The sequence below is a fragment of the Hippocampus guttulatus genome, chromosome 7 (genome assembly GCF_054856545.1).
Source record: "Hippocampus guttulatus isolate MCC_2025c chromosome 7, RoL_Hgut_1.0, whole genome shotgun sequence".
NCBI classification, from domain to species: Eukaryota; Metazoa; Chordata; class Actinopteri; order Syngnathiformes; family Syngnathidae; genus Hippocampus; species Hippocampus guttulatus.
Window position 1 is genome coordinate 5,451,765 of NC_141267.1, and position 24,498 is coordinate 5,476,262.

The 24,498-nt window shown below is 43.3% G+C and overlaps 1 protein-coding gene across 4 annotated transcripts in view; it reads left to right on the forward strand.

The window, feature by feature from the left end:
- The window catches only part of lrp8 (low density lipoprotein receptor-related protein 8, apolipoprotein e receptor), a 179,418-nt gene that overhangs the window by 80,259 nt on the left and 74,661 nt on the right, over positions 1–24,498 (forward strand). For all 4 annotated transcript variants that reach the window (XM_086116517.1, XM_086116514.1, XM_086116515.1 and 1 more), the window contains exon 4: positions 18,943–19,071. In XM_086116517.1, the coding sequence (XP_085972643.1) occupies positions 18,943–19,071 (129 nt within the window). The remainder of the gene's footprint in view (positions 1–18,942; positions 19,072–24,498) is intronic.

Consider the following 24,498-nt stretch of genomic DNA (forward strand, 5'->3'; position numbering starts at 1 on the left):
ATTATTAAAGGGTGAGTACTTAGTTTACATTCTCAACCAACATTCCATTACACCAGGTGTCGTTACTAAGGTCTACACAAAAAAAAAAAAAAATCGCAGTTCTCAGTTTAATCACAAGGTTGTAGTCTGGGGATTTCTCAGTCTAAATAACTGCAGCATTTCAAGTGTGTCTGCCTTTGTTCTGTTCCAAGTCAATTGTAGCCAGGGTTGATAGCCTTTGTAATAGAGGATTAATGTAATTAAAGGTCTTCGGGCACATTTCTCGCCTTATGGTCTAACTGAAAAGGGAGGTGCTCACTGCTGCTTGGACTCTGTGATTTTAAACCGTCTCCTCGGTGTCGGTCAGAGGTTAGTCAGCACTAATAACAAAGCCGTGTGCTGAGTGTGAGAACAATTAGGTTATAGTGTGCGTTTGCATTGCATTGCCAGCCATTACATTTTATAAATGGCACATTGAAGGGCAGTAAAATCACTGTGGTACAAAAGACTCTTTGTGCACACCATGTCTTATGGTTGATCGTTAATGGACGTTCTTTTTTTTCACTTTGAAAAATTCATGCGGAAAAACCCACCTCTCTTTTGAGAAAGCATGAATATAAATTTAAATAATTCAGTCAGATATAGTTCACACATATACTTTGTTAATTATTATTAGGATAAAAGAAAATAGGTCAAGAATTATATCACCTTTCACCCACCCTGTTTCTTGTCTTGCTGAAACTATCCCATCCCTAGCGACCCTGATGCATCTATTCGAGCCACCCTCTATCCTGGTGGGCCAATCGCAAGTCAGTCTTTTCAGGCCTGAGGATTTCACGGTCACGATCGTTTCCGGTAGTGTGTCGTTTTGTAGTGTGTGACTGGAAAAAATACTCAGATTTTGTGGTATGCTGTATTCATGATGCCATATGAGTATAATAAAAGTGTTAAACAACATATTTTGAAAAATCCATTTATTTTATTGATTAAACCTGGAGTACACAGCTGCTGATGTAGTTATGTTAATCGTTAATGCATAGTTTTCAAACATTTACTCTTTAAATATTATACTTTTGAGTATCAGAATTCTTGATTATGAATAACAGTCAAAATAGGAAAATGGGTTCCCATGATGAACGTTTACGGAATCCAAAATTAGTTACCGTGGTTTACCATTGGGTAATCCAACATCACCGAAAAGTGGTTTCTGTGAATTTCTGTAATCCTCAAGCCTGCTTTTGTTACCATGACTACCAGGGGGCTAAGCCTGAGCTTGGCACCTCGAGAGGCTCGATGGACTGTCGTTATTTGAAGGAATATCATTCCTGGAACTTGATGCCAATTTACCATTTCCATGTTCGTAGCCCAGGGGTTAAATCATTTAAACATGTATTACTGTTAAGTATATTTTATTTCATATTTAACATATTTTAAAGTCGTTTTTTTGAATCTGTAATGATTCATAAACTACAATTATTTATATTAAGTCAAAACAGATTTTGAAAGCTGGAAAGAAATTGAGGTCAACCTTTGTCCTGAGCCAAATTGTGTTGCACTGTAATTCACAAAGCTATAATTGTACTCATTATTGTGCATTAAACTTGAGGTATGATGCCATTTACAATCTCTTAATAAATTGTGTTTGCATCTATCTATTTTCCGATCCGCTTGATCCTCACGAGCGTCACAGGGTGTGCTGGAGCCTATCCCAGCTGTCTTCGGGCAGTAGGCAGGGTACGCCCTCAACTGGTTGCCAGCCAATCGCAGGGCATGTGTTTGCATATTGTCAATTTGATATTGTGATTATTGACTCATATTTCAATTTAAAAAAATCATCACAAGGATTGCTTCATTGACGCAGCGAGTTATTTGGCATAATTTTGCCTTTAATGTGTCACAACTGGCTACCTATATTATGAACGATCAAATGGTGACTACTGGCATTTTCAGAGTGCAACTTCTTTTTCTACATCATTCAAATATCATTCTTTCATAAGTTTAATTTTGCCATCCCATAACCAGTGAAGGCTACAGCACCAAAGTCAGACCCTCGTGTATTGTATTGTTGCATTGCTTTTATCATTCATATCTTTAACACAGGGACACGTAACCCTCCCTCCACCACATCACCATGCAATATTTCAGCCTCTCTCCTTTTAGCCCTTTCTGTATTACTGTAGGATCAACACTTTGCAATCTAAGTTCAGCTTAAGTAAGGCCTTTTATTGAATTGATTTGCCAGGGAAGATGTCGATGTGCTGATCCCTGCAACCTCTGGTGACTACTGATTAACTCAGGACCTGCAGTGATGCCTCTTAAAACAACATCGACACAAACGCAGGCCCACTTACAGGCACAACCACTGTAATTACACGCCTGAAAAACAAGACAGCATTACAACACAGTTTAACCTTGTTAGTCGAATGCCCCAAAAGTGTTAATAATTTTGAATTGGACCACAGTTTTCAGGAAAAAGTCAGAAATTAAAAGAATCAGAAAATCAAGGTGAACAAAGACCTGCATACCAGTGTCGGAAAAGAGGAAAAGTCTTATCATAACCGTACACTCATAAGTGGAATTCCAGTTATCTTTGGATTTTTTGGAGCAATTTAACTGATTTCTGGAATGTGAGTGGTGAGGAAAAAATTGCAACGTGTTCATACTGCTCTTATGGTGTGTGGCGTACCAACAATGCCCACCACACACATACCGTAGTGATATTATTAACTTGCGATTGGCTGGTAACCAGTTCAGTGTGTACCCTCACTACTGCCCGAAGACGGCTGGGATAGGCTGTATTGTACTACCCTCATGAAGCTAAGTGGTTTGGATAATGGATGGATGGATGACTAATAATATAAAGTGCTTTGTTTCTCATTTTAAAAAAACAACAAAAAAAACACTTAATTTTAATAGGATGATTTCAGAGAAGTGATTTAGCGTGGTCTCGGAACAAATTAAAATTCCTATTTCAAGGTGCCGGTGTGTTCTGTACCTCACAAACAAATTACAACAAATGTTAAGTCAGTTTCCATTCATTCTCTGTCAGAATCAGTGCTGGTTGGAATGCTACTCATGCAACTTTGTGCGCGTGCGTGTGTTTGGCTCTCTCAAACTTGACAAGGGGATTAACCTGAGCCCTTTTCGCCGAGCAAGTGTCTCGATAAATAGGTTCAAGATTATTGAATTGCACCAGGATACACTCAGCTGACCTCCTTCACCGACATATTGAGCTGGTACGGAACACCCTTGAGATTTTCCAACTACTCTTCAAAACTTAGGTTGTGGACTGGAAACTGTTGACTTCTTCTAACACTGTGATTTGCAGAACTGCTTTTGAATATTTTAGGAAATGTGGAACCTTGAATGAACTCTGGATGGTCAGAAAATAGTGTCTTGTCCAATCAAAACGCCTCTTTGTGCCATAGATGTAAGAGTCTGTTCGGTACGGAATTGGTCATTTACCGGCACTGTGACACAACCAACAAAGAAAGGGATTCGTTCTCATTCACTCGGAGCCCGCAAAGTGTGCACCACTCACAATTTATTTATTTATTTATTTTACAACAAGCTTCACACTGTTTCATCCACAGGTAAATTTGAAATTATAAATATGGTATATTTCAACAGACACAAGCAATTACCTGTAATGAATCTTTGTTAAAATAAACAACATTAGGTCTATTATACATGATAGTTGACAAAAGACGAACACAAATCCATCCATTTTCTAAACTGCTGATCCTCAAGAGTGTCGCGGACGTGCTTGGGGGTTCCATCCATCCATCCATCATCTACCGCTTATCCGGGGCCGGGTCGCGGGGGCAACAGCTTTAGCAGGGGAGCCCAGACTTCCCTCTCCCTAGCTACTTCTTCGAGCTCTCCCCGGGGGATCCCGAGACGTTCCCAGGCCAGCTGGGTGACATAGTCCCTGTCCTGGGTCTTCCTCGGGGTCTCCTCCCGGTAGGACATGCCCGGAACACCTCACCAGGGAGGCGTTCAGGAGGCATCCGAATCAGATGCCCAAGCCACCTCATCTGGCTCCTCTCGATGTGGAGGAGAAGCGGCTCGACTCTGAGCCCCTCCCGGATGACCGAGCTTCTCACCTTATCTCTAAGGGAGAGCCCGGACACCCTGCGGAGAAAACTCATTTCGGCCGCTTGTAGCCGGGATGCTTGGGGGTTGCGAGGAAATAAATTTCATCTGTGCTTTATGTTGCGCGTAGAGCATATTTGACAATAAAGTTGACTTGACTCTCACTGGTTGCCCAGGCACAAATTGACGAACAACCATCCGCGCTTACACTCACACCTAGGGACAATTTAGAGTGTTCCATGAACCTGCCACACATATTTTTGGAATGTGGAAGGAAAATGGAGTACCCGGAGAAAACCCACGCAGGTATAGGGAGAACATGCAAACTCCACACAGGAAGGCCGGAGTCGGAATCGAACCCTGCACCTCTGCACTGTGAGGCTGCCGCGCGAACCAGTCGACCACAGGCCGCCAGACTAATACAAATGAAGCATTAATGTCAAATATTAAGTTTATTAAGTACTGCATATGTATTTATTCTACTGCACTGACAGGGTTAAACTTATTAAATACTTTGACGTGCAGTCTTTCAAGCATTCACCACAGCACCACATTTCTGCCAAACATACAAGCATGTGTTGGAAATCATTCATAAATCAAATCAACTAAAATGCATATTCCAACAATAATTCAAACAAAAGTTTGGCTTTACCACTGCAACATTTCCAAGGACACGCTATGTAAAGACCTGGATTGCACGTTTTAAAGACTGCACTTATCTAGACCGTGTTTGAATAAATAAACTTGACGTATGCTTAAATTTAGGAAAAGTACAATTACACTTATATGTCGGAACATTTTCTGATTTTAAAGCCGGGTAAGAACCAGCAGGCTTTACTCGCAGCAGCGACGCGACACCTTGTCAATTAAATGAGGAGTAACAACATTTTGTCTGTCTTCAATTTCATTCAGGAAATTGGACGATGCAACATGTGGACACATACAGACACATGTATAGTCTTAATTTGTGACAACTTTGCAGGGATTCTTCCATTTTCAAATGATTTGACTGGTGAATGCTGCTCATAAATTGAAAAATAATCTGTTCGATCTTCCCCCCGAGGTCGTGTGCGGCAGGCTATCAGCACAGCTGCTTTGCACTTCTCCACTCCGCTGTCAATGACCAGTCAAATTGCAGCCTTTGCAATTATCAAATTGCATTTGATCCTGTCACGATTCTATTGCAACTGCAATGAATACTTCAATGAAGTGCCACACACACCAACCGCGTTTCCTTCCTGCAGCTGGATCTGGTGTGTTTAATAACAGCAAGATGCGGTTATATAATATGCACGGCCCACTCGCCTTGTTCTTTAAAAACTGGATCCAATAAATGGGCTTGGGCTTTCGCTTCTGTTGCCATCTACAAGGCACTCAATATGCTTCACATTGACTCCTTATTCACCTACTTATAACGCAGCATGCTGTGAAACTGGGGGGCTCAGTGTCTTACCAAAAGACGATTCAATACGGTCACAACCTCTGGGTTGAGAGATGACCACTGTCTGAGTCTACTGAAGCGTATCAAACTTGTCAATCTGCTCATGTTGACTCATTGCACTTTATCACTTTTATTTGACTCCATTACGTGATAACAAAACACACACCAAAAATTGAAGTGGTATCCGGAACCATATTAAGGGAACTACTTATACCTTCATTCCAATTCAGGACCTTGGTCAGCGTCCAAATGACTGCAAATTGACACTGTCAAAGTGGTGCAGTGAACTAACATTGTGCTCGGGTGGTTGCTGCCTTCCGTGTCATAAAACTACACTGCATGCTACCAAGATTAGTTGCTTTCTTATTTAGCTACCCGACGGTGGCATATTATTAGAAACCGCTCTCATGATTATGATGAAGTGCAGTCCTCCACCACTGACTCTCCCTCTTGATATTATGTTGAAAATAAACTGGTGGAGAACTGAGCTGAACCACCCACTAAATAAAAATGTACTTATGCAACGTGAGTATGTGTTAGAAGCAGAACATATCAGCATTTTAAAGTTTTTTAAAAATGTTTTGTGTTGCTTTGTGCTGATTAATCGGTGTGTTCATAGTTAGAGGCTCTTTGCAGTCACCACATTGTGCAAGTTCACTGGATTGTCCACAATTGCATTCATCCATCCATCCATCCATCCATTTTCCGAACCGCTTGATCCTCACTAGGGTCGCGGGGGGTGCTGGAGCCTATCCCAGCTGTCTTCGGGCAGTAGGCGGGGGACACCCTGAATCGGTTGCCAGCCAATCGCAGGGCACACAGAGACGAACAACCATCCACACTCACATTCACACCTAGGGACAATTTAGAGCGTTCAATCAGCCTGCCATGCATGTTTTTTTTTTTTTTTTTTTTTTTGCATTCAGATAAATTGAATTCACTCACAGAATATGTAATTTTTGTTCAGATCAGGTTTGGTAACGACTGAACTTTACACACATTTTCACTCAATGCTGCTCTGCTCCCGTTGGTTCCTCGTGTCAGTGTGTCGGGGAACGTGTTTCCCTTCCATGGCTGTTTGTGAGGGAGAGAGACAATAGAATGGTCAGCATTATAAGAGAGGAGGAGCAAGATTGCATGACGTAATCCTTTTTAAATATGAACGGGAAGGGAACCAGTGAGTTATATTTTCTGATAGTTTCAATTTCATGCATGAGGCTGTGGCAAGCATAATTTCCCAGGTGGCCTTTCTCATCCCCCCCTCCCCACCCCAACTCTGTTTCAGCAATGTCGTGAGTCACGTGCTCAACGCCAATGCAAAGTTACGGCGCGATGCTTTCTCCTGGTGAAATCAAACTCAAAGCAGCCACTGTGATTGTCTGACTCCTTTAACACTGTAGTTTTACATTGTGTAAAAAGACATACACATCCACTTCATAATCAAATTTCTTTTTTCAAAGGGTGATAAACGTTTACCAACATACGTAACTTTTAAGACTCGTGACTGAAACTTTAGCCAGTGATGGTTTGTGGTCTTTCTCATCTTCACTCACTGAATCCTGACAGGCACTGAATTTGGACGTGTGTGCGCGCGTGATATCTCACTCATACATTATGGATCGACCAGTAATGATTTTAGTGTCACTCTGAAGACAAACAATAAAGGTCTCATTCACTGCCTCTCCCCCTCTCATTCTCTCACTCTTCATCTCTCTCACACACCTTCTTGTGAACTCATGATTTCAGGCTTTCATTTTCACTCTTCTGCACTTAACAGATTCATCTCATGGGTAACAGTGGTAATTTGCTGTGCATCTGACCAATGAACTTTTGCATTTAGTCATGCTTCTTATGAAGTAATACTGTAAAATAAAAACCTTGATAGTCACAATTCCACGTTCATCTTAAGTGCAATTCATCACAGCATCATTGCCACCATTTTTTTCTCTATATTCTTTTTTCAGGTATTTTCCCACATGTATACATTCTGCAGCATGTGTAAAATAATAGTCAGCTCAACATTATACAACGCAGAGAGGCATGTTGTGTGTATGCACTCACTGTGGAAATCAGAAGGGCTCTCATCTCTGAAATACTCTCCAGTATGTTCTTGACGCGTTCATTATGGACTGGCTATCTTGTGAATGAGAGCATCAAAAAAAACATCTTGACCAATACACTCATATACAACAATGCGCCAATTTATACTTGGATTCACACTGATGACTTTCTTTAAAAATACCAGAATCAGGGCTTTAATCGGGCCGGTTTACACCAGTACGGAGTACTGCACTTCTCATTTTTAGCCTCTAGTGTAAGGGGGACTTTTTACACCATAACATGACTTCACATAAGCCCACAGTACCCTCTCTTGTGCTTTGTGATACTCATACTCCTGCGGATATACTACCGTACCCCGTGTGCACTGGTACTCGGCACTCGCCTGTCCCTCACGAGGCGCTCTCGCGAGTCGAACGCGTAGCAGAAAAAGGACGTGAAGAAGAATGAGGAGTGAAGAATGAGCAACAGAAACATTGAAAAGAGTTATTTATCCAGTCACTGGTTGAAAACAGTTGAATCCATACACGTTGGCGTAGCTCTAAAAGAGAATCCGGACTGTGGATGAAGTGGATGACGACACGTCCCTCCTGCAAGTGAAGAGCAGCCAACTAAACGTAACGTTAGCGCTTCTGATTCTTGTTGCCAAAGACGTTTGTTGTTACGTCGTGTGGACCTGATGTGGACTTTTTTCAGCATTTTTTGGCCACGACATTCATCAAGGAGGAAACTCTGTGCTTGGTGGTTGTGCCTTCTCGGCAGCATGGGTATACCAGCACTGTTTTTGCCTGGGAGGAATGTTGGCGCCATTTGACAGTCGTTTCTGGACAGTCCCGGGGCGCTTGTGTCTTGCGCCTGTTATGGGCAGCATTTTTCACAGCCCCACTTTGTTCAGCGAAGAGATCGGTGCTGTTGAACGGTCTGCAGCTGGATGGATGTAAGGCTTGAGGAGCTGACGATGAGAAGAAAGGAGCGTTAGCGGATGTGGAACTGGGAGTCGCGGCTTGGAATTGAAGTGGATTTACATGGGACAGGAGATGTGAGCCAATCTCTTTTTCGTCAATGGACGCTACAGCTTCGTGTTTGCATTCAAAACTTAGCTTGTAGCAGACGTGTGCACATTATCAGCATGACGTCTCTGATCCACTGGTGAAAGGACACTTTGATCCTCTCCTCTTTCATCTATAACTGCTTCAGAGAACAAAGTGTATGCAGAAAAGTGGTGAAGATTGCACGACTGTCTGTGTCCTATGTGTTGTGTTGTGTTGTGTTATTTTGTGTACGGGTGTAATTCCAACTACCTGGTATGTTGCTTTGTTTATTGCCACTTCAATTCTTCCACTTAAGTTTCTCAGCTGTTCCACATTGCAACACATTGCTTACATACTGCTGCTGAGGCAGGGTAGAGTGACAATTTTTGTGTCCACGGACAACTTTACAGGGGGTCTGTAACCTATTTAGGTTCATTCTTTAGGTATTATTAGGTGAAAAAGATGCAGCTCTATATAATTTACATCATCCATCCATCCATCCATTCAAAAAACTGCCATGAGCATTTATTGAACCGAGGAACTCAAATCACTCGAGGGTTCGTTTCACCCTTAAATGCTTCCTTTGAAAAGCATCCGCAGAGGAAATAAACTTTGATTTTGCCTTCCAAGTTTCTCTTGTGCTCTTTTCCTAAATTGAGAAGCAGCAGCATTTTTCTTTAGGAAACTGCGGTGCTGCTGTTTTATTCTCACGACGACCACCACGCCCCAGGGGACACTGACGGGCCCATGGCGTAAACACGACTAATATTTTCACATTACCCAACACCACCTTGCGTCCATCACCGCAGCCTTGCGTTGTAAAACAGTGTGTACTCTTTTACCTACTGCTAAAGCACCAACACCACCTCAGCCCATACATGTCCTTATTCCCCCTTCACCTCATTCACTAACTTATGATTCATGATGGTGTTTTTTTTTTCTTACTGATAAGACTCTACTTGTCAGTTTCCCTCCATAAATTTTCTTCCGTAGACTTCAATTGCTCCATTCCGAGTCATTTTTCTTTTCTCTCATTTCCTGTGACTTTGATCATTGCCCACTCGGGCACACACTCACCATCTCACAACAGAGCAGTAATAATTGCAGATCAGTGTTCCAATGAAGGCCACTAATCAACAATAACCTTAATTTAAAATGTAATCTGATATTAGCCATATGCTCTTTGGGTAAATTGGATTTCACATTTGAAGGACAAAAGGAGGCTTGAGCTGGTGAAACGGCAACTTTCAAGGTCATACCTTCGATCGCAGTTTTGTTCTGGAATTAAATCTGCTCTGGTCTTTTTGTTTTGAGTTGGCAGATATGCTTCGGTGCCTATTTAGGGACTCTTGCTTCGTCCCATGTTCAAATACGTGCATGATACGTTGATTGGAGACTTTAAAATGTCTACTGACCGATCAAGAGTGTTCTACGCATCTTGCTCCAAAGCCAGTTGGGGGACATTATTTCTCACCAGTGACTGTGTTTATTAAAGAGGATAAGTGGTAAAAATAAATAAAATAATTAAATTGATGCAATGCATGCACAATATAAGAAGAGGCAACTCACCTTTTTTAATGCATGCACGAAAAGTTACTTTTACTTTGTAGTGCTATTTGGAACAAATAGCTCCATACGTCGCGTAAACACCAATTTCTAACACTCAAGCCACCTAGTTAAGCTTTTGAAAGCAAGATCACAGGTCATAATGAGGTTAACGTACATCCATCTGACAATACGACCCACTGCAGCACATGAAGTCATTCGAATTGCTGAGTCTTTTAGTAGGTGAATAATTGGTTGATCCGTACATCTGTAGTCTTGCATGAATCATTGATGCTCACACGCTATCAGTTTGAAATCCCCAAGCTCTGAGTGGCCCGTCTCTTCTCCTTCTTTTTAAAGGTGACTCTCAAAATAAAAACCTTTGTTCGAACTGCATGCACTGCAATTCCTGGAGAAAAGTATGCTCCCTAATATGCAGAGAAGACGGCAACTTTATTTTCAAGCATTTCGTAGTCGCATACTCGTATATGGTGAACAAATTACACTCTGCAAACTGCTGGAAAATGTGTTCACCTTTAGGATGCCAAAGCTCATGTCAAATCCAATGGCCAAACCCTTACAAGTTTACCATAAATTGTTAAATCTATTGTGGAAAAATCACCTACGGGGAAATGCCATTTTACATAGAATTCCACTTACATCAGCCAAGCCACTCTTAAAACCCATTCTAATCTTTCCATATGCCTAACTAATATTCAGCGACCTCTTATGAATAATTATGTCTGCAAAGTGCATTTTAATTACCATTAAAATAGATTGTGAGGCATGTGCTATATGAACAAGCAAAATCCCTCAAGTGGCCACTTCTCTTTTCTGCTGCAAAGAGGAGTGAGCACATACTTCCTTAGATTCTACAACTGTTAATATTTCTCACATATGACTTTATGGCTATCAGTTTATGATCTTTTCACAGTCTGAATAAAAATACTGTAATCAACACTGCTGTAATTGTTGTACGGTAAATACACTATATCACTTAAATGGTGTTTTTTTTATATCTGCAAAGTAACTGTCGTTTTTCACATCATTCTCAATAACTTGAAACAAATAAGAGGTGGCGCAAGATTTAAGGTAAATTGAATTGAATGATCTACTTGAGCTGTTTAGCACACAAATCCACACATTATCAGTCAAAGGTTTGGGCATCTATGATAAAACCAAAGCAGCTGCTAAATTTCGTGATTGAGTTCAAAAAGATTTTGTGGTGTTGTTGTTTGTTTTTAAGTCACAGTTTTGAGTTTGGTCATGTGACATTCACAAGGTGAGTCTTGATTGGTGGTTACCAGACCCCTGAGCAGATGTGATGTCCTTTTCAGTTGACAGCAAATTGGCAAAATGTGCTTTTCCATCCATCCGTTTTCTAATCCGCTTATACTCACGAGGGTCGCGGGCGTGCTGGAGGCAATCTCAGCTGACTTAAAACAAGTTTTAACAGCTAAAAAGTCTCTGGAAGGAATATGTCATGAAACAGAGAGTATAACAGTAATGTATCTTATTGTGCAAGTAAACTAATTTTAGGATTGACAAACTAAGTAAGACAAATAATTTTAAAACAATATTAATACTTTTACAAATTCTGCTCTCGCGTAGTATATTATTCTCAAAACAAGAATAAAAAAAAATACTTTTTGGCTTCCTATATGAGGGTAAGTCTTTATCTTTAATTAGATAGCTGATATTTGCAGTGTGTTTCTCGTACCAGTAGGTTGTTCATGTCATGTAAAGGGACCCCAAATGTGAGAAATACCCCCAAGCACATAGTACAATGTAATGTGGCAAGTATTTAAATGTTTGCTTAAAACTATGTAAAATCATCATGGTTTGGTGGAACTAGAGCCGAGTAAGCGCGGTTACATGTGTATGCAATCCTGCCTTGCCCATGTATCGCGTGATAAATTATCCTAGGGTGTTTCTCCCACATGCCTTTGTTTTGAAAATGTGTCTTACTGTGACAGAGAGTGAATCAAGGGCAACGTATATCACCTGCCAGCCTCAAACACACTCTTCATGTTAAATAAATTATCTCTGCATTAGCCTGTGAGGCTATGAACTGTCTAAATCAATCAGCAGTGAGGTTAGCTTAGATGCCAGGGAGCCTGCAGAAGAGCAGTTGCGGTGTCATGCCGAAACGCTCCAATTCCCTCTTTCCTTGTGAAGGGAAATTAAGAAGGTAGTTAATCAAAAGTTCATTAGCATACAGCGCCGAGCTCGGTCCACCCCTACACCCTGCACATTATAGTCACTTAGGCTAACCTTGTGAGGGGAATAACAAATCCCAACCACTTTTCATTGTGAATTTGTTGGAGAGGAAAAAAAAAAGACCTACATTGGCCCTGATGGGCTAAATTACTTTTTTGACCTCAAGAAACTTCAGACCACCAAAACTTATTTCCAAACCACTGCCCAAACTTTGCAAAATTGCAGTCATTGTTTCTACCTGCCTGCTAAGTAAAAAAGTACTAAACACTCAAGACATAATTGTTATTGTAAATAGAGTGGCTGCCTTTCCAGCAGCTCCTATATTTTGTTGTTCTACTTCTTCCTTTCGTAACTTTGCTGCTGTGAATTGGGAATTTCTCCAGTGCGAGACTAATAAAGGTTTTCTTATCTTATCTTATCTTATTTATGCATGGTTATGATCATTGTTACAGTGTGGACATACAATGGTTGGTTGGATTTGGGGTTACTACAACAGTCAAAGTTGATTGTTTTGTAAAGGCAACATTATGCAGCTATTTTCATAGATATTATTCAATTTATTTCCAAATGCAAATTCCAATTTATTCTATCGGGAATGGAAGGTCATAAACTGAATTGCATTATGTAAATGTTCATAATGAGGCGTGTTTAATATTCCTCAGGTCACCAGAGTAGCCAAAAAGTCTCCTCAAGTAAGACTGCCGAATGTAAAAAAGTCATCCTCCTAATAATTGTTTGAGTTAGAGTAAATTAATACTCAGTAAAGAAAAAAAAGTACTTAATTACTGAATACTCAGTAAAAAAAAAAAGTACTCAAATGCTGAATAACTGGCAACTTTCTGATTTATGATGTTCTTAATCTGAGTATGGATAGAAAATAGGAATCTGCAACCATCCATCCATCCATCCATCTTCTACCGCTTATCCGGGGCCGGGTCGCGGGGGCAACAGCTTTAGCAGGGAAGCCCAGACTTCCCTCTCCCTAGCTACTTCTTCCAGCTCTCCCCGGGGGATCCCGAGGCGTTCCCAGGCCAGCTGGGTGACATAGTCACTCCAGCGTGTCCTGGGTCTTCCTCGGGGTCTCCTCCCAGTGGGACATGCCCGGAACACCTCACCAGGGAGGCGTTCAGGAGGCATCCGAATCAGATGCCCAAGCCACCTCATCTGGCTCCTCTCGATGTGGAGGAGAAGCGGCTCGACTCTGAGCCCCTCCCGGATGACCGAGCTTCTCACCTTATCTCTAAGGGAGAGCCCGGACACCCTGCGGAGAAAACTCATTTCGGCCGCTTGTATCCGGGATCTCGTTCTTTCGGTCACGACCCATAGCTCGTGACCATAGATGAGGGTTGGAACGTAGATCGACCGGTAAATTGAGAGCTTCGCCCTTCGGCTCAGCTCCTTCTTCACCACGACAGACCGATACAACGTCCGCATCACAGCAGACGCTGCACCGATCCGCCTGTCGATCTCTCGCTCCCTCCTGCCCTCACTCGTGAACAAGACCCCAAGATACTTAAACTCCTCCACTTGGGGCAAGATCTCTCCCCCGACCCGGAGGGGGCACTCCACCCTTTTCCGACTGAGGACCATGGTTTCAGATTTGGAGGTGCTGATTTTCATCCCAACCGCTTCACACTCGGCTGCGAAACGCTCCAGTGAGAGTTGGAGAGCCCCGTTTGAAGGAGCCAACAGCACCACATCATCTGCAAAAAGCAGGGATGCAATACTGAGGCCACCAAAACGGACGCCCTCAACGCTTCGGCTGCGCCTAGAAATTCTGTCCATAAAGATTATGAACAGAATCGGCGACAAAGGGCAGCCTTGGCGGAGTCCTACCCTCACTGGAAACGATTCCGACTTACTGCCGGCAATGCGAACCAAACTCTGACATCGGTGGTATAGTGACCGAATAGCCAGTATCAGGGGGTTCGGTACCCCATACCCACGAAGCACCCCCCACAGAACTCCCCGAGGGACACGGTCAAACGCCTTCTCCAAGTCCACAAAACACATGTAGACTGGTTGGGCGAATTCCCACATACCCTCGAGGACCCTGCTAAGGGTGTAGAGCTGGTCCACTGTTCCACGGCCGGGACGAAAACCACACTGCTCCTCCTCAATCTGAGGCTCGACTTCCTGACGGACCCTCCTCTCCAGCACCCCTGAATAGACCTTACCAGGGAGGCTGAGGAGTGTGATCCCTCTGTAGTTGGAACACACCCTCCGGTCCCCCTTTTTAAAAAGAGGGACTACCACCCCGGTCTGCCAATCCAGAGGCACTCTCCCCGTTGACCACGCGATGTTGCAGAGGCGTGTCAACCAGGACAGCCCCACAACATCCAGAGCCCTGAGGAACTCCGGGCGGATCTCATCCACCCCTGGGGCCCTGCCACCGAGGAGCTTTTTAACCACATCGGTGACTTCAACCACAGAGATAGGAGAGCCCACCTCAGGGTCCTCAGACTCTGCTTCCTCCAAGGAAGACGTGTTGGTGGAGTTGAGGAGGTCTTCGAAGTACTCTGCCCACCGGTTCACAACGTCCCGAGTCGAAGTCAGCAGTGCCCCATCCCCACTGTACACAGTGTTAGTGGTGCACTGCTTCCCCCTCCTGAGACGTCGGATGGTGGACCAGAATTTCCTCGAAGCCGTCCGGAAGTCGGCTTCCATGGCCTCACCGAACTCTTCCCACGCTCGGGTTTTTGCCTCGGCGACCACCGAAGCTGCGTTCCGCTTGGCCAGTCGATACCCGTCAGCTGCCTCTGGGGTCCCACAGGCCATAAAGGCTCGATAGGACTCCTTCTTCAGCTTGACGGCATCCCTTACTGCTGGTGTCCACCAGCGAGTACGAGGGTTGCCGCCACGACAGGCACCAACCACTTTACGGCCACAACTCAGATTGGCCGCCTCAACAATAGAGGCACGGAACATGGTCCACTCGGACTCAATGTCCCCCGTCTCCCCCGGAACATGGGAAAAGCTCTGTCGGAGGTGGGAGTTGAAACTCCTTCTGACAGGGGATTCCGCCAGACGCTCCCAACAAACCCTCACAATACGTTTGGGTCTGCCAGGACGGACCGGCATCTTTCCCCACCATCGGAGCCTACTCACCACCAGGTGGTGATCAGTTGACAGCTCCGCCCCTCTCTTCACCCGAGTGTCCAAAACATGCGGCCGCAAATCCGATGATACAACCACAAGGTCGATCATCGAACTACGGCCCAGGGTGTCCTGGTGCCAAGTGCACATATGGACACCCTTATGTTTGAACAAGGTGTTCGTTATGGACAGTCCGTGACGAGCACAGAAGTCCAATAACAAAACACCACTCGAGTTCTGATCGGGGGGGCCGTTCCTCCCAATCACGCCCCTCCAGGTCTCACTGTCATTGCCCACGTGAGCATTGAAGTCCCCCAGCAGAACAAGGGAGTCCCCAGCAGGAGTACTCTCCAGCACACCCTCCAAGGACTCCAAAAAGGGTGGGTATGCTGAGCTGCCGTTTGGTGCATATGCACAAACAACAGTCAGGACCCGTCCCCCCACCCGAAGGCGGAGGGAAGCAACCCTCTCGTCTACCGGTGTGAACCCCAATGTACAGGCACTGAGCCGGGGTGCAATGAGTATGCCCACACCTGCTCTGCGCCTCTCACCATGAGCAACTCCAGAGTGGAAGAGAGTCCAACCCCTCTCGAGAGAACTAGTACCAGAACCCAGGCTGTGTGTGGAGGCAAGTCCGACTATATCCAGTCGGAACTTCTCTACCTCACACACCAGCTCGGGCTCCTTCCCTGCCAGAGAGGTGACATTCCATGTCCCAAGAGCTAGCTTCTGCAGCCGAGGATCGGACCGCCAGGGTCCCCGCCTTTGGCTGCCGCCCAGCTCGCATTGCACCCGACCCCTTTGACCCCTCCCACGGGTGGTGAGACCATGAGAAGGAGGACCCACGTTGCCTCTTCGGGCTGAGCCCGGCCGGGCCCCATGGGTGTAGGCCCGGCCACCAGGCGCTCGCCAACGAGCCCCACCTCCAGGCCTGGCTCCAGAGGGGGGCCCCGGTGACCCGCGTCCGGGCAAGGGAAACTGAGTGCCATCGATTTTGTCTGTCATAAGGGGTTTTGTGAGCCGTGCTTTGTCTGGTCCCTCACCTAGGACCTGTTTGCCATGGGTGACCCTGCCAGGGGCATAAAGCCCCAGACAACTTAGCTCCTAGGATCATTGGGACACACAAACCCCTCCACCACGGTAAGGTGACGGCTCCCGGAGAGGAATCTGCAACCTTTAATATTTATTTATTTTTTTAAATGACAAAGGGCAGCACGGTGGTTGACTGGTTGGCATATCTGCCTCACAGTGCAGATGTCTTGGGATCAAATGCAGCCTTGGACTTCTTGTGTGGAATTTGCATGTTCTCCCCGTGCCTATGTGGATTTTCTCCAGGAACTCCGGTTTCCTCCCACATTCCAAAAACATGCATGGCAGGTTAATGGAACACTCTAAATTGTACATTGGTGTAATTTTGAGCGCAAATGTTTCATTTGTCCATCTGTGTCCTCCGATTGGCTGGCAACCAGTTCAGGGTGTCCCCCGCTTTCTGCCCAAAGACAGCTGGTTTGGGTTCCAGTACGCCCGTGACTCTTGTGAGGATAAGCGGCTCAGATAATGGATTGATGAACGGATGTAAAGCAGTGGTTCTTAACCTTTTTAGAGGTACCGAACCCAACCAGTTAATATGCACATTCACCGAACCCTTCATGAGTGAAAAATGAACATATACGGTATATATTTTTTAAATTCAAGATATAAACAAAAACACATTTATTAACAACAGAAAAGTAAATGAAATTTCAAGAGATAAGTATACTTTTATTTTTTTTATTGTACGACATACTATCACGACAGTCACTCATTGACATCTAAGCGAACTAAATTTCCCACAGCACTGATTGGACAAGCAATGTCATGTGATCATCTGCAGCCAGTGATGGCCAAGCGGGCGGGTCATAACGAATTAACATGTTGAGTGTGTCTTACCCTCCATGGCAGAGGCTCCGTCGAACCCCTGAGACTGACTCACCGAACCCCTGGGGTTCGATCTAACCCAGGTTAAGAACCACTGATGTAGAGTCCAATTTAGCCACAAGAAACTCAAACTTGAATTAAGTTTTTAATGCACTGTCTTTAATTACGATTGTTGGTGGAGGGGCATCAAATGATATGAAGGGGCATCCAGTTGGAATTGATGGACAAACTTGGAAAGTCTTCCACTCCCTGAAACTCATTGAAATTAAATGAATGCCGAGCCAGACATCACTGCCCTCCTTCCTCGCACAGCTCCCAAGAGCTGCATTATGGGCATGATCAAGAGACACTTTGTAACAGCCGAAGAACCAATACATACGCACGACTCAGTTATTCAGTCTCCTTAGAAATAATAACTGTGCTCGGCCACTCTCTCTCTCTTTCAGGAGACTCACATGAGAGCTCGTCAATACATCTCTAACATTGCAAAAATGCTCACAAACGATGTTGCTGGTCATGAAGAGATGTGTGGTCATCAGAGAACAGATTTTTAGATCAAAAGCAGGCAAAGACATGCTTCCGGTTAATGATGTGCGAATTTATGATTTATATCTTTGTGCGATATAAAAACTTCCCACCTGTGATAAAACCCTCTATCATTTAGGTCATTATTATTATTTAAATCATTGGCACCACTCTACCAAATATCGAGGACTTGCACATCGCAAGAACCAAACCTCCTGGATCCTCCTGGACCCTCCACGTCCTGCCCACCACCTTTTTACAGCTACTCACCTCAAGCAAGCGCTACCGAACCATGCGCACCAAAACCTGCAGACATTCAAACCGACCTCAAATCAATAGTGGCTCTTTGCATTTTTGCCTACCCATGTGGAACAGTATTCACACAACCATCATTGTAGCTCCAGCTCTCTCCATACTGTACTTAAACAATTGTCATTGATTAATATTCCACAGCATCAGCCACTTCCTCTATAATTGAACACCTAAGTTTGTACCACAATTACTGCTACTGGTCACTTAAAAAATGGTGCAACGATTATCTGCACCAACTGCACAATGATTATAGTTTTGTATTTCACCACTGATCACTGTATCTCTGCTTGATGACGCTGCACGTTGTCACACAGATGTCATTGGGTAGTACTACTGCACAATGGTAACCTTACATTACAGAAAGTATCCCGATACTTCATTCATAGCGTGTGATCATCATGTCCTTGTTTATCGTAATTGCTTGTTATTGCAATGCTTGACAATTTTCTACTTTTAAACGTTTAGTGGAAAGCTATAATCACATTCAAATTAACATTGATGGCAGAACCACGATTGATTTCACCTTCAAAAGAGAAACATTTTCACATTTTGTCATTCAGCCACGGAATTACACTCGTCAATCAGTGTACTGATCGGTGCATGTGGCGCATATTTGAGTGTTGATGAATTTCAGCTGACTTGCCTAACCGTTTGATTGACGCACTGACTCTCTCCACCCTCCTTCTCCCACCTCCCCTCTCTTACCTTCATCATTCACAACAGGCCGTCAGACCTGTCCACCAGAGAAGTTTGACTGCGGTGGGACGGCCACCAAGTGCGTCTCGTTGTCGTGGCGATGTGATGGAGAAAGAGACTGTGAGAATGGAGCAGATGAAGAGCACTGTGCCGCAGGTAAGTTTACATAAATAAGCAACTGCAGTTGTCAAGTGAGCTATGACAATGATTGATCTATTCCTCTTTAGAGTTGCAATTGCACACACCCTCATTTTCCTAAAACACGTAATAATGATGATGATGATGATAAATGTTGGACCCTGAAATTTTCTTTGGCTGTTGGAAGTGCAAGCAGCCCAGGGAGTAAATTGTTAGCGAAGAGGAAGATGATAATCCGTAGATATGGGCGATATGAACAAAAATGGTAAATGGTCACTTGTATCGTGTTTTTCTACTTCGAGTACTCAAAGTGCTTCACACTGTTGCCTCATTCGCCTACTGGTGATGCAGCACCAGGAGCAACTGGGGGTTCAGTATCCCACTCGAGGTTTGGGAAACAACCGCTCTATGACCAAAGTGCCACTTTGCTGTCCTGAATGTATTTTCTGGTAGCCCCATCTAGTGGATGCATAGTGCAACCGCAGCCAGGGCTCTATATAAATATGGCTGAATTTCATTGTTATATTCCCTTTAGCATAGCTCCATCTAGTGGATAAGTTACGCAACCGCAGCCTCCATTGTGGCTTACATTCTAAATGCCTTATAAATGTGGTTGCAACTTATATATGAAAACATATATTATATTATACTCCGTTGCACCTGATAGTGTAGAAAATATCATATATAATGTCCATAAATAAATGGATCCAGAGTAAAAAAAAAAAAAGATATGCCGTTATATCGTGTACAATAGCCGTCGGTATTGGTCTGTTTGTTGTAACGCACAAATCAGTTTTATGTGTTGTGTTTTATTATTTGTCATTTTATGTTTAATGTTCTTTTGATGGCGGCGCAGGCACCCGCAGCGGCTCCTCTTGTTATTTGTTTAAGAGGGAGGAAATTTCATCTGTGCTGTATGTTGCACATACAGCACATTTGACAATAAAGTTGTACTTGACTTGACTTGACTTGACAAATCTAGTAGTCCATATATTTTGTCCTGTTGATGAACTCTCAGTCAGCATTATACACTGGAAGTACAGGTGTTGATGATATACTTTTGCAAATAAAAATGTTGCAATGTCAATATCGAAACAGGGTGAGCTTTTAAGTCCTCATTTCTTTGTTCAGGCATATTTGTTTTCTTTGCAGCTGGGAAAAATGTGCATTCATATAAACATGTGTGAGACCGTTCTAGATCCAATCAAATTTATTTATTCTCCCTTGTAAAATACATGATAATAACGTCTATTACCTTTTCGATGCAATTTAGTGTACTGCATAACCATTTTCATGATTTATCGAAATGTTATGTACTTAAGTTACAAATTACGAATCGAGGCCAAATTACTTATCTTGACAAATATGTAATCTTGAATGGAGGATTTTTTTTTCTCCCACCCTTCCATCACAGACACATGCCTATTTTACATCCCTTTTTTTATTTTCCATTTCCTCTTATCTGTAGACACAAAGGGTCATGGGAGATCATATGATCGTTTTATTGTCTCTCGTCGGCATGACCTGTGTGAACAGGGAAAAGTGAAACTCGAGAATAATTCATGAATGTCTACCTGATGATTGATTTTCTGCCCTGTTTTGAGTGTGCCCAGGAGAGTGATTTCAAGTATTAAGCCAATATTAAAACCTGTGAGGATTATCGTTTCATCTATCATTAAAGGTAAAAGTGATGAAAGGCAGTTTGACATTTAGCTCAAAGCTCACACATAACTATTCAGCAGTATAATTGCGTATTTTGTGCTCATTTTTTTTTGTCATGTCAAAACGACTTTTGAAAAAGAACTTTTTTTTTTATGGAGTTGAGCAAAACCCAGTGCAACCACAACGTATTAAAAATGCAGTCTTACAAAACAGACATCTTTGTTTAAAAAAAATTCCTACAAAAACTGCCCTTGGAACTTGCAGCTAAGCAGTATGTTTTCGCTGTAAATTACCGTATTTTCCATGCTGTAAGGAGCTCCGGGGTACAAGGCACATCTTCAAACATACAACAGGTGAATTTAACCTTTAAAGACGTTCTTTTTTTTTTTTTAATTCTTGACACGGACACATAGGGAGGGGTATTTGGCACCACCCAGAGCTACGCACTTCATCATGTGATTACCCTATTTTCCGCACTATAAGTCACTTTGGAGTATAAGGCACACCTTCAGTGAATGGCCTATTTTAAAATTGTTTTCAAATATAGGGTGCACCGCATTTTAAGGCACATAGAATAAAAGCTAGAATAGTGGCTGCAGTTGCGTTATGCATCCACTACATGGAGCTACACTAAAGGGAATACACTACAATACAATACAGCTTTATTGATATAGAGCTTTCACAACTACTGCGGCTGGAACAAAGCGCGTTACAGAACATTAAAAATACTAGGTCCAAGAAATCAGGATGTGGATCCATATATAAAGCGCAGCGGATTATAAGGCGCACTGTCGCTTTTGAGAAAATTGAATGAGCTGCGGTGCAGAAAATACGGGAATCTTTATAAATGTCAATGGCTTTTCAAAAAACATCATCTTTCATTCATCCATCCATCCATTTTCCGATCTGCTTTATCCTCACAAGCATCGTGGGGAGTGCTGGAGCCTATGACCCTGAACTGGTTGCCAGCCAACTGCAGGGCACACGCAGACGAACAACCATCTACACTCACACTCACACTTTGGGACAATTTAGAGTGTTCCATTAACCTGCCATGCATGTTTTTGGAATGTGGGAGGAAACCGGAGTACCCAGAGAAAACCCATACAGGCACGGGGAGAACATGCAAACTCTAACCCTGCACCTCTGCACTGTGAGGTCGACGCGCTAACCACTGGACCACTACTGCAAGTAGGTCAGCAGTATAAGGTACTTGCAGAGAATTTAAAATCTCAAAACAACCCAGTTTTTATTGATCCCTTATCGGCTGTTGAATTTTAAAAAATGGCCAAAACGTCGGCCCCAATAATCGCCCTAGCCGTGAATTAGTCGATGACTTCTATTTCTATATGACCATTCCTTGGACCACGGTGAGCAACATCAGACATGTATCAAACCAGTATCGCTTCTGTCCAAAACCTGTGAACATAAGCTTCGTGATTAAGTATGTTTATGAAAAAATTCTAATTTCCTTCACATCAAAATAGACCATATAATCGAATGAAGATTTATGACACGAATGAAATTACTGGGGACAGTTTGTAACCTTTAATTTACCACCCATGTTATTTTAAGCGTAATTAATTAAGTCAGTCTGTATAACTATGGTCACACATTGTCCACTCATATATAATGGAAATCATGTCATTTAATAAAACACAAAAACCTGACCTTTGAAACATGCGAAAGAGCCTCATTCAAGGAGCTCGTAAACTATGCCCATGTTTGGATTTCCTGACTCGAGCGGTCCACGCCTCACCTGCAGCTTCTCGTCTGTGGTGACCGTGAGTGAATTTGTTTCAATGTATGCGTCAAAATATCGTAGGACAACTGAGTGCGCACCCTCGGTCGCACTCCTGAAAAAACTGTCATGGGAGTGGGGATAATCTGTTGTCCCGTTTATAGATTAAAGTGGGGTGGAAATGAAGGAAAGAGTGTAGAAATGTATTGTGTGCGTGGCGCGTGTCAGCTGTCACCATGTGCGCTGAGAGGGTGAGAGAAGTGCGCAATAGCTCACGCGCGCAGATTAGAGGGAACCTTGTAATGCACTGCACTATTATGGATGTTAAATCCGCGTTTTTTAATTCTCTCTATTTAACCACAAGCATTCAAGCTTACATCAACTATGTGTACCGCAAATGGCATCAGTGTAGATCCCTCAAAACAAAATGTTGTACCTGTTTAATGTATGTTAATGTTGAATTGCTTTCACGCAAGCAGGCTGTCTGCTTCAGACTGAGTTTTGATAAAATGCACGATTTACATTTGGCTCCAGGGAATCCTTTCTTGAAACATATTTTGGCTTTTCTCTATGTCTTAAATCTGAAATCAGAACAGACTATTGCGGCATTAAACAATTTCTACTTTTCTCCAAATCCAAGAGGATGTCTACCAGTGATTCAATTAAGAAGTAAATTGAATTGGATTTGTCAAGACTTGGAGGTGAATTGCCCGAAATGTTAATTATAGATGTCTGGTTTGCATTCTTGCAATGTGAAAGAAAGTAATACTTGTGAGTTGAGTCTCTTGTAATCACTTTGTTTTTTTAGCCCCACGCTGCACACTCTCTTATTTAATTTTATCGAGAACACGTTCACGTTAAGGCGGCCCGGTAGTCGAGTGGTGAGCACGTTGACTTCACAGTGCAGAGGTACCGGGTTCAATTCCGGCTCCGGCCTTCCTGTGTGGATTTCGCATTTTCTCCCTGCGCTTGAGTGGGTTTTCTCCGGGTCCTCCGGTTTCCTCCCACATTCCAAAAACATGCATGGCAGGCTGATTGAACACTCCAAATTGTCCCTAAGTGTGAGTGTGGGCGCGAATGGTTATTCATTTCTGTGTGCCCTGCGATTGGCTGGCAACCGATTCAGGGTGTCCCCCGCCTACTGCCCGAAGACGGCTGGGATACAGTCCAGCACCCCCCGTGACCCTTGTGAGGATAAGCGGATCAGAAAAAAAATGAATGAATGTTCACGTTATGTATTTCGTTAATTGCTGATTAGAAGTGGGGAAAGTTTTGAAAGTCGTAACCTGTACAACAAAGACACAGGCTACTTTGCTCTGGAATGACATTCCAACAGCATTTTTTGCATTTGCATCATGGCAATCTGAAATTATTCCTCAAATTATTCCTGCACTATTGTTGAGAGAATGTACTGAAAGGTTTACCTGACAGAGTTCTGATGCAGTGTGATTCACCTAATGATAAGATTTTTTTTTTTCAGTCATGATGCTTGATTTGGGGGAAGTGCATGTAGCAATTTGTGTGAACGGTTGTCTGGCACTACGTGTCAATCCTGTGATTGACTGGTGATGTGGCATTCCCCGCCTCCCACCTGAAATCTCCATCTCACTACCTTATCTCGGAAAATGGATACATAGTTGAGTTGATGGATGTTGCATCCAATGTATCTCAAAAACAAGCCACATTCAAAGAAACCGAAACAGAGATGTTGTCCTATTCCGAATTTGTACAGCACTAGTCAGAAAGAACTGCTCATTTGCTGTATGTTGGGGGCTGTCACTTTCATATCTATTTTTTTTGTTTTTTTGCTTCACTTTGAATTATTTGTCTGCAGTGACTATGTGCTTGCAAGTCGGTTTGGCTCTGGGAGAAAGTGGGCTAAACAGAAAGGTGGAGATAGCCAGATAGCAAGAGAGAGAGACGACTAGAGTCTGAGAAACTCCTCTGTGCCCTGGGGACCTGTTGCTCTTTTAACATCACTTGTGCTGCGATGTTACGTTACAGCAAGCCGCTACAGCAGGATCAATGCCCACTGGGGATGT